Source organism: Pangasianodon hypophthalmus, chromosome 15 (assembly GCF_027358585.1).
Source record: "Pangasianodon hypophthalmus isolate fPanHyp1 chromosome 15, fPanHyp1.pri, whole genome shotgun sequence".
Taxonomy (NCBI): domain Eukaryota; kingdom Metazoa; phylum Chordata; class Actinopteri; order Siluriformes; family Pangasiidae; genus Pangasianodon; species Pangasianodon hypophthalmus.
Window position 1 is genome coordinate 22258154 of NC_069724.1, and position 14797 is coordinate 22272950.

The 14797-nt window shown below is 38.5% G+C and overlaps 2 protein-coding genes across 2 annotated transcripts; both read left to right on the plus strand.

The window, feature by feature from the left end:
• The first annotated feature begins 258 nt into the window (after positions 1–258).
• Positions 259–6901, plus strand: gtf3c5 (general transcription factor IIIC, polypeptide 5). Its single transcript, XM_026928735.3, has 11 exons — positions 259–541; positions 888–1083; positions 1172–1370; positions 1893–2088; positions 2393–2497; positions 2852–2966; positions 3232–3312; positions 4163–4239; positions 5051–5133; positions 5279–5421; positions 6637–6901. The coding sequence occupies exons 1-11, from the start codon at positions 368–370 to the stop codon at positions 6798–6800; spliced, it is 1533 nt and encodes a 510-aa protein (XP_026784536.1). The 5' UTR covers positions 259–367; the 3' UTR covers positions 6801–6901.
• Positions 6902–7893: 992 nt separating this feature from the next.
• On the plus strand, positions 7894–13851 carry cel.2 (carboxyl ester lipase, tandem duplicate 2). The gene is made up of 11 exons (XM_026929222.3): positions 7894–8007; positions 8440–8587; positions 9155–9274; positions 9360–9557; positions 10216–10346; positions 10450–10557; positions 11172–11286; positions 11640–11826; positions 12546–12749; positions 13019–13216; positions 13622–13851. The coding sequence occupies exons 1-11, from the start codon at positions 7945–7947 to the stop codon at positions 13794–13796; spliced, it is 1647 nt and encodes a 548-aa protein (XP_026785023.2). The 5' UTR covers positions 7894–7944; the 3' UTR covers positions 13797–13851.
• Positions 13852–14797: the final 946 nt, after the last annotated feature.

Below are 14797 nucleotides of genomic sequence, written 5' to 3' on the forward strand. Positions count from 1 at the left end.
TTGAGAAAGATTTCAAACCTCCCAATCTGGCAACACTTACAGAAACTGACAGGTTTCTAGCCTTTTCAAAGTAACAGGTCTTACGTGGGTTTATAATGTTGTGTACTAAAATCTTAGTTGGTATTCGCAAAAATTCTCAGTAGTCTTGAAAGGAAGTGAGTCTGGTTTTGTAGACATCTTTAAAAAATATTTTATCACACCCACGATTTGGTTTCTCTCAGTCCCGTTCGTCGGAGGCGGAACTAAGTATATTTAATATAGTTTCCACTCGGAACGGTTTATCAGTCGGAAGTTTTTACTCATGTTGATTATAGTGAAGATGTTAACGTGTGTGTGGGTGGGATTTGGTTAGTTTAATATTACAGTAATGGATGCGACAGTAAACACAGCCTGTTCAGTCACGGAGGCTGAGTGTAAAAGTAAAGACACCGCAACGCTGCCGTTAGCAGAGACCAGACTGGTTTGTGTTGAATTTCCGGGTTTAGTTAATAATGTGGACAAAATGCTGGAAACCATTGGAGGGGAACAGGGGCTGTCCAAGGTGATCATTTCTCCTTACTGTCATTACAAATGCTTTCTTTAGTTGTGCAATTTTCTAAAAAGATCTGTCCAGTTTACACACACACACACACACACACACACACACACACACACACACACACACACTTTTTCTTAAGTGAACTGGAGTCTTTAAACAGTTAAAGTATATTTGTTAATAAATAAAATGATAATAATAATGTGTAAAACACATTTCGGTGTATGCTCTTGTTGGAAAATAATAATTTTTTCCTTACACAATGTTTTGATATAAACATAATGTATTAATGCATTAGAATAAGAGTGTCACTCTTATACAAGAATCTTTTTTTCTCTCTCTTTTTAAACAGACTTATGGAGACTCGTCCAAACGGCTGGAGCTGCGGTATCGTCCCAAGGACCCATACTGCCACCCTGTATGTGGGAATCGCTATTCTTCCACCAACCTGCTTATCCGAGTGCGACGCAGAACAAACAGACGCAGCGGGGAATCTCACGTTGTCATGGAGATCCTGGGCCTCATAGACACCACGTATAAATTTCAAGGTAAACTCCTCTATCTGATGTTCCATTAATAAAAAAATTCTCACAACCTAAAATCCTCTAAACTTAAACCTGTTTATTTTTCATCAAGGAATGGCAGATTTTCAGTACCTGGCTATGCACAGAGAGGCTGACGGATCCCAGATCTCTTTGTATGACAAGATCATTTTATGCAAACCTGAAAAGAAGGAGTTCTTTGACCAATCTGTGCCGCTCTTTCTCCCACCTCCCATCTTCTCCCGTCTGGACAACCCCGTGGATTACTACTACCGGCCGGATGTTGTACACAGGTAAGCACACTCTGCTTTAAGATGTAAAGTCCTGAATTCATGCACATAATCTTATTATGGTAAAAAAAAAAAATTGCATTAAAGTCAGTTTTATAAAAAGTTTTTTATGATTAAATCTTATTGAGGGAATTACCAAAAGTGCTCACACTGGTCAAAGTGTGAAAATGATTACTGCACCAGTCAATAATTTTAAAAAAGTTTTTGAGTATTGTGCATGTGGCATTCAAGTGTTATCGCATCATAAAATAGAAGAGCCAATCATATTCCGGTACGCAAATGCAGGCCGTGTAATTTGAGAATATCACGCATTTTTTTATAACATACATTCAGCTAGCCACACAGCAAAAATACATGAACATCATGGTTCACAAAAATAATGTGAAACGTTTGTAACTTTTGGAGTTTTACCAGTTCAACAATCATGTGGGTTTAGCTGGCTAATGTTGTAATGTCTGATATAAAACACATTGTGCTCTTTGTATTCAAATAATTTCCATCACTTTACTGTTTCAATATATACAGGGAAGGAAATGCACCGCATTTGCTCTCCAAAGAGAACCTGATTGGTCCGAACCGAGCCCGGAGAGCCCACAATGCCATTTTTGTGAATTTTGAAGATACGACTGTACCCACTGAGCCACTAGAGGCTGCTAAGGTGAACTGGCAGAAAAACGCTATGCACCACAATGACCTCAAGGCAGAGGAGGAAATGAGGAAGGTAAGTTTTTAATAACAATTTGTAACTGAAGTGTTGGAAATATTTTATTTACATTGCCATATATATATGTGTATATATATATATATATATATATATATATATATATATATATATATATAAAACAAAATCTTCCGTTTAGAGTTGCAATAGGATCTGAGAGCAAACAGCTAACACGTTCCTGAAATGCTATGAGAAAAAAGTTAAACCCCACATTACATGTGGTAGTAAGTCAGCTCGAATATCCCCATTTTGTGTTCTTATGGTATGTTTAGTTATGTATGTTTACCTATGTTCCCGCCCTCAGCTGTTTGAAAGACGGCCCATATGGTCCCGCAACGCCATCAAAGCCAACATCAACGTTCACCCAGAGAAACTGAAGCTCTTGCTCCCCTTTCTGGCTTATTACATGGTGAGAGAAAGAATATTATCTTCACACAATCACACACTGTTTTTAATCTGTTTATGTGGCTCAGACACTACACAACTCCCAGTGTAAGTTACTGTAGAAGCAATAATGTATTAGAACGAGCCCTTTAATATAAACCTTTGAGTATAAATATAAAACTAAACCTTTAATATAAACTTTAAAAATGAATCAACACCTTCTGACCAATCAGAATTGAGAATTTAACAGCGCTGTGGTGTAAATATTGTATAATATACTGATCTTTTGCTATTTAGTAGCAAACTGCATTGAATTATGTGTGTGTCTTTGTGTGTCTCTGTGTGTCTGTGTGTGTATGGGTGCATACGCACGCATCAGTTAACCGGGCCCTGGAGAAGTCTGTGGGTGAGGTTTGGTTATGATCCCCGTAAGCACACAGAGGCCAAAATCTACCAGGTTCTGGACTTCAGAATCCGCTGTGGAGTGAGACATGGTGAGGATCTCAGTGGGTCTGTAAAGCCTGGATTCAGTCGGACTGCACGTACAATACGGATGTATCAATTCTCTCAGTCTATTTTATACAAAAATGGATCAATTATTTGGAATAGACTCGTACAAATATGTTCAGCTACCATTTATCAGTTGTCAGTCATCAGCTATCAGTTTTTCTTAGTTTGTTCAAAACATATGTGTAATTATAGTGATGCTTTGTTTTTCCATCTCTCTCTCTCTGTTTTTCTTTCTGTCACGCTCCATAGGACATAGCTTCAATGATATCCCAGTAAAGGCTAAAAGAAGTGCCTACCAGTATGCTCTTCCAACCACAGTCAACAAGGCAGGTGAGGGAATAATTAGCATTCATAGATCCTGCTGTTCCTGTGAGCTTAAAGGTGTGGAGATGTTTCTAGACCATTGTTTTTGTCATTCATCAGGGATCCTTGCTAGCAATGCTAGCTGTTGAGCCATTATTATAACTGAAACATTCTTTAAATCTCTAACTAACAACTGCTAGGGCTTTACAGCTCATTCTGCTATACTTTGTGGAAAACACTAATATACACGCACCTTGCACTTTATTAGGAACACCAGTATACCTGCACGTGGCTACAGAGTGCACAGGATCACTGAAATTAGACAGATCAGGTCTTTTTCCAAGCCTCAGATTCTTCCTGGAGTGGAACCTTATGTGTTCTTTTGCTGTTGTAATCCATCTGCCTCAAAGTTCGGCATTTTGAGATACTTTTCTGTTCACCATGGTTGCAAAGAGTGGTTATCTGCATTACTGTAGCCTTCCTGTAAACTCGAACCAGTCTGGCCATTCTCCTCTCCTTTCATCATTCTGTGTAAAGTCTACAGAGAGTGTAGTTGTGTGTGAAAATGCCAGGAGATCAGCAGTTTCTGAAATACTCAAACCAGCCCATGTGGCACCAACAACCATGCAAAGGACACTGAGATCACATTTTTCCCCCATTCTGATGTTTGATGTGAATGTTAACTCTTGGCCTGTATCGGCATGATTTTTATGCATTGTGCTGCTGCCACATGATTGGCTAATTGGATAATTGCATGAATGAGCAGGTGTACAGGCATTCCTATTAAAATGGATGGTGAGTCTATAATATGGAATGCATCTTATCGCATTATTTCTTTTCACTGACCCTTTGATAATTTCTTTTTCTGCACTTTTAGCTCCTCAGGCAGCTAGTGTGAAGGACATCACCCAGGACAGTTCATCAAGCTCCCTATCATCAAAATACATTCTTATGGTAAAAATTGGATCTATCCTTTCTCTTAGGCCACTTATGCATTTAGTTTATTTGAAGATTTGATTTTCTTTTTTTAATTAAAAATAATAAAATGTATTTTACTTCTATTGGTATTGACTCTTTGCTGCAGTCCTAATTTTAATCCATCTGTCTGGCCTATAAACTAACTAACTGACAATGACTGGCCAGATGTGAAGCACTGTCATTTCCTATTACACCCTTTCCTGTCTTACTTTTTGCCAGTTCATAGTTACATTTAATGTTGGAGAACATCCACGAGACAAGTTCCCATTATCACTTACGTTATAGCAGCTATAAACATTTGTTCCATCAAGCCTGTTTTTTTTCTCTCTCCTGAAATTAATGACAAAAAAAAGCAGCTTGTCATTTTAGAGAAACTGGAAAGCACAAATTCTTACTTAAAGTTACACCTTTATCTCTTTCTGTTACAACATTCTAACACTGGAGACTTCTTCCAGAAACGATAAATAAATGTCTCCTCACAGAAAACTTCACCTTATCAACAGTTTTGTAACATGTTGAGGTAGAGAGCTTGCCATACCATATCCCTGTGTAAGCTGTCACTATAGAAAAGTATTAGAATGAGTGCATTAATATGAATTTGTGATTTGATACCTTCTTATCAATCTGATTCAAGAATTCATATTGCCTTTTGTATTGTATATTGCATAGCGTATTGTATGTTGCTTTGCTTTATATGTTGGAGAACCTATTAGATGGTTAGAAAAAAACCAGCAATTAGTGACATGTAGTGACATTATAACTCTGTTTCATCGATATTTGATTGTAGGATTCAGTTTACATATTCCGTGAGGGAATGTTACCACCCTACCGACAGATGTTTTACCAGCTTTGCGATCTGGATGTAGAGAAGTAAGGCCTTGAATCACACTTAAAAATGAATTTGTCTGTCCTTGAAATCAGCTTTACAGAAAATGCCTAAGCTTAGATTCAGATAAGTCTTACATACACTTGCCTGCATGTCTGGTGAATGTCTCTTCATGATTGACCCCTTCAGAATTAAAAGCATCATCCATAAAAATGACGGCAAGGAGGAAGTGTGTGACGAGCGTGACGGCTGGTGTTTGCCGCGGACTGCGGACGAGCTCAGAAACATCATCTCCTCCATGATCACGCAGGTGGCACGAGCCAAAAGACCATGTAAGTGCTTGTTGCACACAGCTTTTGGATTAGGACAAGCACATAACGCACAATCTTGTTTTTGAAAGAATAGAACAAGGTTTTACATCTAGTTTTGTCACTGTAGGGTTTTGTGGCTAATTAAAATACAAACCAGCACCAGACAGCTGTATATATTAGGGGTGTTGCGTAATGCCACCATATGTACCTGAAGTGGGTGTGGACAGTTCCTCAACCTCAGCTATATATATATATATTTTTTTTTTTCAAATCAGCTACACATTTGTTTTAACCTTGACTGCGATGGTACCATTAGGTTAGTTGAATATTGACTGGCATTTAGGATCCAGACGACACACCTGCATTTTTTTCCAGTGCTGTTGGAAAATTTGAGTCTGATGTCAAGGCTTATCAGAAAGTGTGGTTATTACTGTTGATTATACACCTATTTTATTTAGGTGTAATGGTATCTAGCATGAATTTTTTCCTCAGAGTAAATTTGTAGCTCGGTGTAGTCTGAGTATCTTAGACATCCTTATCACTCTGTGGCTTGTGTTAGTTATATAATAATTTGACACTGCGGTCTGAGTTTCTGCTTATTCATCAATGGAATTTCAGCTGCTTTTAAAATAATTTTGTACACCAAATGTGTGGTGGATGTCGTTGTGGCTGAATTTTTTTTTTTTTTTTTTTTTTTTCCGGTTTTGGCCCAAATTGAGTTTTTTGCCAGAAATATAGGTTGACACCTCGACTTTAAGAAACTATTCATATATTTCACCAAAATGATGTGGAAAAGTTTTGTTTATTTTACAGTCTGCAAAGATCATGTTGGGTGAGGAAATAAAAATCTGAATAAAAATGCCTAAGACCTCGCTAACTAAGTGTGATCAAGTTTTTGGATAGCTTTGAGGCGCAGCGAACAAACATAAGCCGTCTGTCATAATGATACTCCTACACCGCCACATCATCAAAACAGAGAAGAGCTCTTGCACACTCTGTAAAGATGAGAGTGGACAAAGTTTTCAAATGTTTAAATGATCTAATAAAAAGACAAGGAATTTAGCCAATAGAAGTAAAAAAATTATTTTTAAAAATAAATAGTTTGCTGTAGAGGTTGTGTTTGTGTGCTTCTTTTTACTTAAAAAAAATTTCAATAATATATGTAATTTGGCCAGGGGTGTCCAAACTTTTGCACACAACTGTACATGCATATATGTAAATTGCTGGTTTTTGCAGCTCTGTCTTCCCCGAAGCTGAGGCCTGTCCGGGCTGGACGTAAAATCGAAGAGAGTGACGAAGATGAAGAAGAGGACGAGGACGACGACGATGATGATGATGAAGATTACAAGCCTGATGGGAGTGAAAATGAAATGGAGACAGAAATGCTTGATTACATGTAAACTAGAACTGTGGACTTTAAACTGATTAAGTTGACTTAAGTTACCTGTTTAATGTGCAAAATGTATATTTTATAAAAGAAATAAATGTCTTTTGAAAAATAGTTATTTGTTCAAAGGCTGATTGAGAAATGCAGAGTGTTAGACTGACACATCATGCCGAATGTTAGGTGGCAAATAAAAAACAACAACAAAAAAAAAAGATTAGCCTGAATATTTTTCTTCGTAATCATTTCGCGGACATAAATGAAGGGTATCGGAGCTTGTTTTCCAGAGCGTGAACTCCTGCAAGCCGATAGTCCTGGTTTATCTGTATTTCTGTAATGAAACAGTAAAGATATAAAGCTGCAAAAATCAGATTAGAAATGCAGCATATGTGTATTTTATAGAGGAAGAGATGCAGGTGTAAGCTGGCAGGCCATTATCAGAACTTTTACCTTCTCCAATTTCAGTATTGTAACACACCTTTTCATGGCTACACAGTATTCCCGTAAGTAAGTGTCTGTTACCACCCCAAAGGTGATTATTTTTGTATAACAGCACATCATGAAATGATTTATTCCTCTTATACCACAGCAATTTGCAAATGATTACAAGCGCATATTAAATTAAAGAATGACACATACTTTTTATCCATTTATAGTTACATTTAATGTTGAGGAACGTCCACAAAACAAGTTATCATTTATAACGCCTAAAATAGTCTTTCAATCACCAGCATCTTCTTGTTTTCTCCTGTGAAGTTAATAAGACAAAAATGCTGACTGTTGGACCATTTATGTCTGTCTGTTACCAAGCGCTGACACTGGAGACTCCTTCCAGCAATGCTAAGTGCTCTAGATGATGGACAAGTGCTGAGCTGTTAATGAAGGCTACCAAGGGTTGTCATGTTTGATTTGGAGCTCACTTTGTAACTGCAACATTGCAATATGTGCAATTTGAAAGAGGACCTTCGTAATGCTGTAAGAGCAAAGATATTTGTTTTCCAGATGTTTTTTTTTTTTTTAACCATGAGAACTAATGATAAGGACACACGTGTTGGCCCTTGAAATAAAAATAGCACTATGCAAATTTTGCTGAACAGAGATACGATACATGTATATATATAAGGCAAAAGAATGATCCTTGCATTTACTGCTGTGTCAAGATGGCTGTGTTGGGAATTTTAGCAGTTTTGGGGCTTTTTATGAGCGCTGCAAATGCATCTTCGGTGAGTCGATATGTTCACAGTTGATGTGTATAGGTCCTTGAATAAAATTTGACTTTATTTGAATTTTGACAAAATTTGATATTTGATATTCTCACAAACACAAAAATGTAAAAAACAAAACAAACAAACAAACAAAAAAAAAACACACACAAAAAACCAAAACCATTATATATTGTTAAGTCCTATTGTCTCATTGGTTAAAAACTATTAAAATTAATATGGTGTTAGTTTTCTACCTCAAAAATGTATTTTTAAATGTATTATTCTACATTATGGACCAACAAAAAAAAAACAAACACATTTTGCTTTACACTTATCTATTCATGACTCATCTGGCCACAGCTCATATTCTTGTGGAAAATATATATTTAAAATTTTTTATACTGTCTCCTAAATGTTGTGTGTGTGTGTGTGTGTGTGTGTGCACCATAGCTGGGAGCTGTATACACAGAGGGAGGGTTGGTTGAGGGGAAGAATCATGGAGTAGGACTCTTCCGATACATGGACGTCTTTAAGGGTGTCCCGTTCGCTGCACAACCGGTCCGATTCCAGAAACCGACTCCTCACCCGGGCTGGACTGGTGAGTGTAACCGCTTCCTTTATCAGATTCCTCCTTGGCTCACTGCCTTATTATTTAAACATCCTGCATGTTTTTTTTTTTCCTCAAGGAGAATATTTTCTAATTTGTAGTAACCAAGCATGTGCAAGTTGTTCAGATTTATCTGGTAAAATGTTAAAATCCGGAGGCAGAACCTATTTAAATATATTTAAATTGTATTTAAGGTGGCACAGATGTTAGCACAGCTGCAGGGTCCCTGGTTCGATCCTGAGCTCTTGTTAGCGTCTGGGTGGAGTTCTGTGTCTGTGTCTGTGTGGGTTTCCTCCAGGTTCTCCGGTTTCGTCCCTCAATCCCAAAAATGTAGTCAATTTGCCCCTAGGTGTGTGTGTGTGTGTGTGTGTGCACGCATAGTGAGCTGCAATGCACCGCTGTCCCATCCAGGGTATATTCCTGCCTCATAGATGTATTATATTTAACATTACAGTGTCTAAAATAAGGTTGTATGCTAAGGAAAGTGACACCAAAAGATTTTTAGAGAATTACGACTTTATTTCTACGGCCCAACTTCCTCCAGCTTTTTCTGTGCAGGCGTTTTGAAGGCCACCGACTTTCCTAAGAGGTGCCTGCAACTGGACCTGCTTCAGACTGGAACCCGTGGCAGCGAGGACTGCCTGTACCTCAACATCTGGGTCCCACAAGGCCGCTCAAGTAAGAATGCTATCAGCTACTAGGACTAGGATTAATTTTCAGAATTAATGCAGTGGCTATAATGTAATAATGTGTTTCTTTGTAGTTTCAACTGGCCTCCCTGTCATGGTTTACTTCTTCGGTGGTGGCTACTTGGTCGGTGGCTCTCAGGGCGCTAACTTCTTGGATAACTACCTGTACAGTGGAGAGGAGATTGCTGACCGGGGAAATGTCATTGTGGTGACTGTGAATTATCGTGTAGGGACGCTCGGATTTCTCAGTACTGGAGATTCGGATTTGCCCGGTGAGAATCAAAAGCTTGATATTATCTATCTATCTGGTTGCCTACCTTTATACAACAGTTAGTTCTGGTCCACTAATTTGATTGGATGAGCAGTGCAGCAAGAGTACCTATATTTCTTATGACCGCACTGGGACATTTCACTGTGTTTATCACTCCGTCTTCATCTGTGTTCTCCACATACAATTCCACTTCCTAGCTCGAAATGGAATATTGGGTTCATAATTCTTTACCCATTTATGTTGTAGCCATAATAAACACAATAATGATTTTCCACCACAACTATTCTTCCAAATAATGGTTACATCTGCGATGGCAAATTTTTGTCCTCTGTGGCACCAACAAAAATTCTTTAAAATCTACCAATTAAACAGTTAAAATCAATTTGGGAAACCAAACAAAAGAACCTTTTGCTGCTGCTAATTATAATAACGTAAAAAGCTCATTAATATAAAGCTGTGATTTGCCTTGCAGCTGACATTTTTATCAGAGCTGCTATTTTAGAAAATTAACACCTTCTGACTGATCAGAATTGAGAATTCAACAGCACTGTGCTGTCATAAAAGACCTATTTAATACAACCAGAATTAGTCTGCTCCCTAAGGGTAGAATCATTTATGAAAAATATGAGTGTGAGGAAATGACACACCCTGGTTCTTAGGAAACTATGGTCTCTGGGATCAGCAAGCTGCCATCGCCTGGGTGCACAGGAACATTAAGGCTTTTGGAGGAGATCCAAACAACATCACTATCTTTGGAGAGTCTGCCGGAGCGGCCAGTGTGAGCTTTCAGGTATGAATTGGATTGTTTCTCCTTTGATCCTATATCCTGTAAGGCTATGTCCTTTTCCCTTTCTTATGAGTTGAAATGTGTGTGCGTGTGTGTGTGTGTTCAGATGCTGACCCCCCACAACAAAGGCTTGATTCGCAGAGCTATTTCCCAGAGTGGCGTTGCTCTGTGTCCTTGGGCTGTTAACAGAAATCCCAGAGCCTTTGCTGAAGAGGTAACCATGCTAATATACTGCGAGCGACATGATTAATCAATTTATGTCAATAATCAATAGGGTCTATAACAGAATATGTTGGTATATCATATTGATTTTTTCTGACATAGGTGTGGGCAGGTGGGTGGCCCGAGATGGCAGCTGCCACCTTTGAAATAAGCCTTGCTACCCCAGTCGCCAGCCCAACTCTATATTTCTTAATGAATCATTTCTAGCTCATGCTGATTTTGATCAGTATAGCTTTGTAGGTATTTCAAACTAATCCCTTGTATTAGAAAGTACAGAGCACTATGTGACGATCAGTTTTGCACCCAGGAACAAATACTATTAAGCAATGTCCTAGTAATGGCATAATTAGAAGTTTGTTCAGACACCAGTTGGCCACATCATGTCTAAAAAATCTGGACATGCCACTGCCCAGAGAGTTTACTTTGTGCATTCACCTGTTAGCTTTACCTTAGGTCACATGACAGTGATGCCTCTTCAATATGCCAAGGTGGATTTGTTTGTATGAACAGTGCCATATACTGCATGTATCATCTCTGCCACTTTTTAAATGTCGTTTAACGAGGAAAAAAGTTCAATAATAACATATTTCTTTTGTGTGCTGGCAGGTCGCTAAGAAAGTGGGCTGCCCCACTGATCAGAGCATGGCAGCCTGCCTGAAGATGACTGACCCTGTCCAGCTAACTCTTGCTGGTAACCTTAACCTGAAAGGTTCTGCAACACGTAAGCACTTTCCTTATAATAACCAAAAGCAAATGACAGTTCCTTTAAAATGAAATAAGTCTGGTGTTGATAGTAAAATTCAGAACCTAGGAAGCACTTCAGTCATTGACAGTGGAACACCGTTGTCTTTTACACAAACAACAGTTAAAACAGTAGTTATGGAGATAAAACGCTGATTTGCTAGTATTTAAGTGATTCATGATGTCCACATATGTAAAAATCCTACACGAAGTTCCTTTAAGACTTAATTTTCCATATGTCTCATTCTGGTCAGCGTTTTTAAGAGCCGGTCCCAAGCCTGCTCCTGATAAGTGATTTAAGTTGCCATGATTAAGTGTAAAATCCTCCTTTAGACCCTATTGTGAAGAACCTGGTCCTCGCCCCTGTGATTGACGGCGATTTCCTCCCTGATCACCCCAGCACCCTGTTCAGTAACGCAGCTGACGTTGACTACATCGCTGGAGTTAACGACATGGACGGCCACATTTTCACTGGCTTTGATATTCCTTCTATCAACCAGCCTCTCCAGCCCACGCCTGTGTAAGAAACACTTTCGACCTCTATACGGTTCTGGTCCTTGTATCTCTGAGTAACTATAAAAATACATATGGGGAGGATACTACACAGTCTTCTTCAAGGGTTCTTTGGAAAGTTAAGGGTTCTTACATTCTTAAATTGCTTCTAGTTAGAACTCTCTCTCTCTCATAAGAAAACACTGTTATAGGTTTCTCCATAGAATTTGTAAGGGTTTAGGGACAAACCAAATACTCAAGATTTAACCATTTTTATTAAGACTGTACGATACAATATGTAAGGAGTAAAACACTTCAGGGATGCTGTTATAGGAAAATATTCATCACCAGGGTGGCTGATGCATATCCACCCTAAAGTGGTTATTAAAGAACAATGTCATTTTTTAAAAAATCTGTTTATAGTTGCATTTAATGTTGTGTGAAACAAGGTAGCTCCTGTTATCACTTACATTATAGCAGCTATTAATAAGTCATTCCCTCACTTTCCTCTGGCTGAAAACATAAAGGAACAGCTTTACCTCTTAGTCCTTCCAAAAAAAAAAAAAAATATATATATATATATATATATATATATATGTGTGTGTAAACTTCTCAAGGAAAGCTGCATCATATCAATGATCTATTCCATTTCTTTTTAGTCTTTGGTTATGTGGAGCATCCACCATACAAATCGGAGCTGTTACTATAGAAACAACAATGTATTTCTTTGCATTTTCGCCCAAACAGTGAGGATGTCACAGCTCTCCTGACTGCTTTGACCAGTGATAAAGGTCCGGAAGCTGCAGCAGCAGCTTATGGGCAGTACACCGCTAACTGGGGAAGCAAGCCTGGCAAGGACGACATCAAAAAGACAATCGTGGACATCGAGACTGACTACACCTTCCTGGTGCCGACACAGACGGCTCTGTATCTTCATGCCCAACATGCCAAGTGGGTGAATCCTTATCATTACCAAAGTAAATGAAATCTACATGTTCCCTCTGGCGTTAAATCTTGCAGTACTACATGTTCCCTCTGGCGTTAAATCTTGCAGTACTACGTCATGGCAAGTGGACATGTTTTCTAATTTTAACACAAGACTTTTCTTGACTTACTTTTAAGTGACCTGGTCATTCAAAATGACCTGGATGACTTTAAACCTTTACAGACATGCTATCTTTATACTGCTCTTCATTAATCTTGTTCTTTTCTCCTTTCAGCACGGGCCGTACTTATTCGTACCTGTTCTCAGAGCCCAACCGCCTGCCTTTATATCCCAGCTGGATGGGGGCTGACCATGCTGACGACCTGCAGTATGTGTTTGGAAAGCCTTTCACCACTCCCCTGGCCTACCTGCCCAAACATCGCAGAGTCTCCAAATACATGATCGCTTACTGGACCAACTTTGCCAAGACTGGGTAATACACTACCGCCACATGAGCCTGAAAGAGATAGCTCATAATTCGGCACTGTGTTTAAGCATCGTTTCCGCTAGAAATCATGTTTTCTGTGAGCAGGGGTGGACAAATCAGTATGCACTGTGAAGACAGATGAATAGCTAAAATGTTAGCCAACCACAATACGCTATATTGTAAAATTTGTTAGAATTAATGCACTAGCTAACTAGCTAGGCATATGTTATTATCTTATGCTATCTACCCTTTTTTAGCTTCGTCAGTACGGTTTCTGAATGACAAAATCATGATACTGGGAATCACGCTGGAGCTCCTTCTTGCCCAGTGGGCTAGCTAATGGATTTATGATTTGTCCACCCAAGTGCATTACTGATTTTGTATTTTATGCCCTCTCTTTCCCCTGCTCAGTGACCCCAACATAGGTGACTCGGAGGTGCCCGTAGCCTGGCCCATGTTGACTGAAGGCGACCAGTTTGTGGACATCAATAACGACATGGGTAGGAACTCTGTCAAGCAGAAAATGAGAGCTCGCTTCGTCTACTTCTGGACCACCACCTACATCAGTTTTCCCAACGTTGTCTGAAAGTCTCCACAGCCCTGTCTGTCAATTAACTATTCAATAAACCTAATTGTCTGCATTTTTTCTTTTTGTTTTGCCTTTTATAAAAATATCTCAAATGATGGGTGATTTAAGAGTGACCATAATTCATAATTTGGTTAACAGAAAAAAGGGCAGGGTGGGGTAATTGACACTTGATACCTGCTTCCAAGTCATTCTTTATTACTTTTATTACCTTAACTTAAATAAAATGTCATACATTTTTGTTTACGACCTTGCTTTCAAAATGCTTTGAGTAAAAACGAAATGCAAATAAGATATGTCGAGGATACATTAGGGATTCTTCAGGGGATTTTTGGATGGTTAAGGGTTCTTAGTTTTCTAAAGGGGTTCTACTTCCAACTCTCTCTTACAGGAAAACACACTATTATAGGGTTCTACAGAGAACACCCAGAGTGACAAACCAAAAATTTAAGATTTAACCCTCTTTATCTATAATGTATAATACAATATTTAGCTATACAGTATATTAACACATAATAAACTATTTTTTTCTTCTCTACATATAGTTCTAAGTTGCTAGTGCTTTCATTTATTCAGTTTCCCACTTGTTGCATCCCAGAGATTTTCTAAAACTTGTGTGAAAATATAAGTTCATGAACAAGTATATACCTATTGTTCATTGGTGTTTAATAGTAACGTGGCTTCGCTTGATCCTCCTAGCTTCCTCCTAGCTGTGTGTGTGTCAGCCTGCCAGACAAACTTAACTACACACTTTATACACAGTACTGTACATTCCAGCTGGATTGATATTTTTGGCCTCCAAATGAGGACATGTCCAAGAAAAAGAGGGCGTCTTGTCACTCTTGTCACACTCTAAGGAAAAAAGTTCAATACAAAACCTTTAATGATTCTATGTGGAAAATATTTTTGCACCACCGAACACTACATTTCTTACAATATTTAAATACAGTGCTTGTCATTGAAATAATAATAAGTTTAATAGTTCCTGCTGGTTTCCAGAT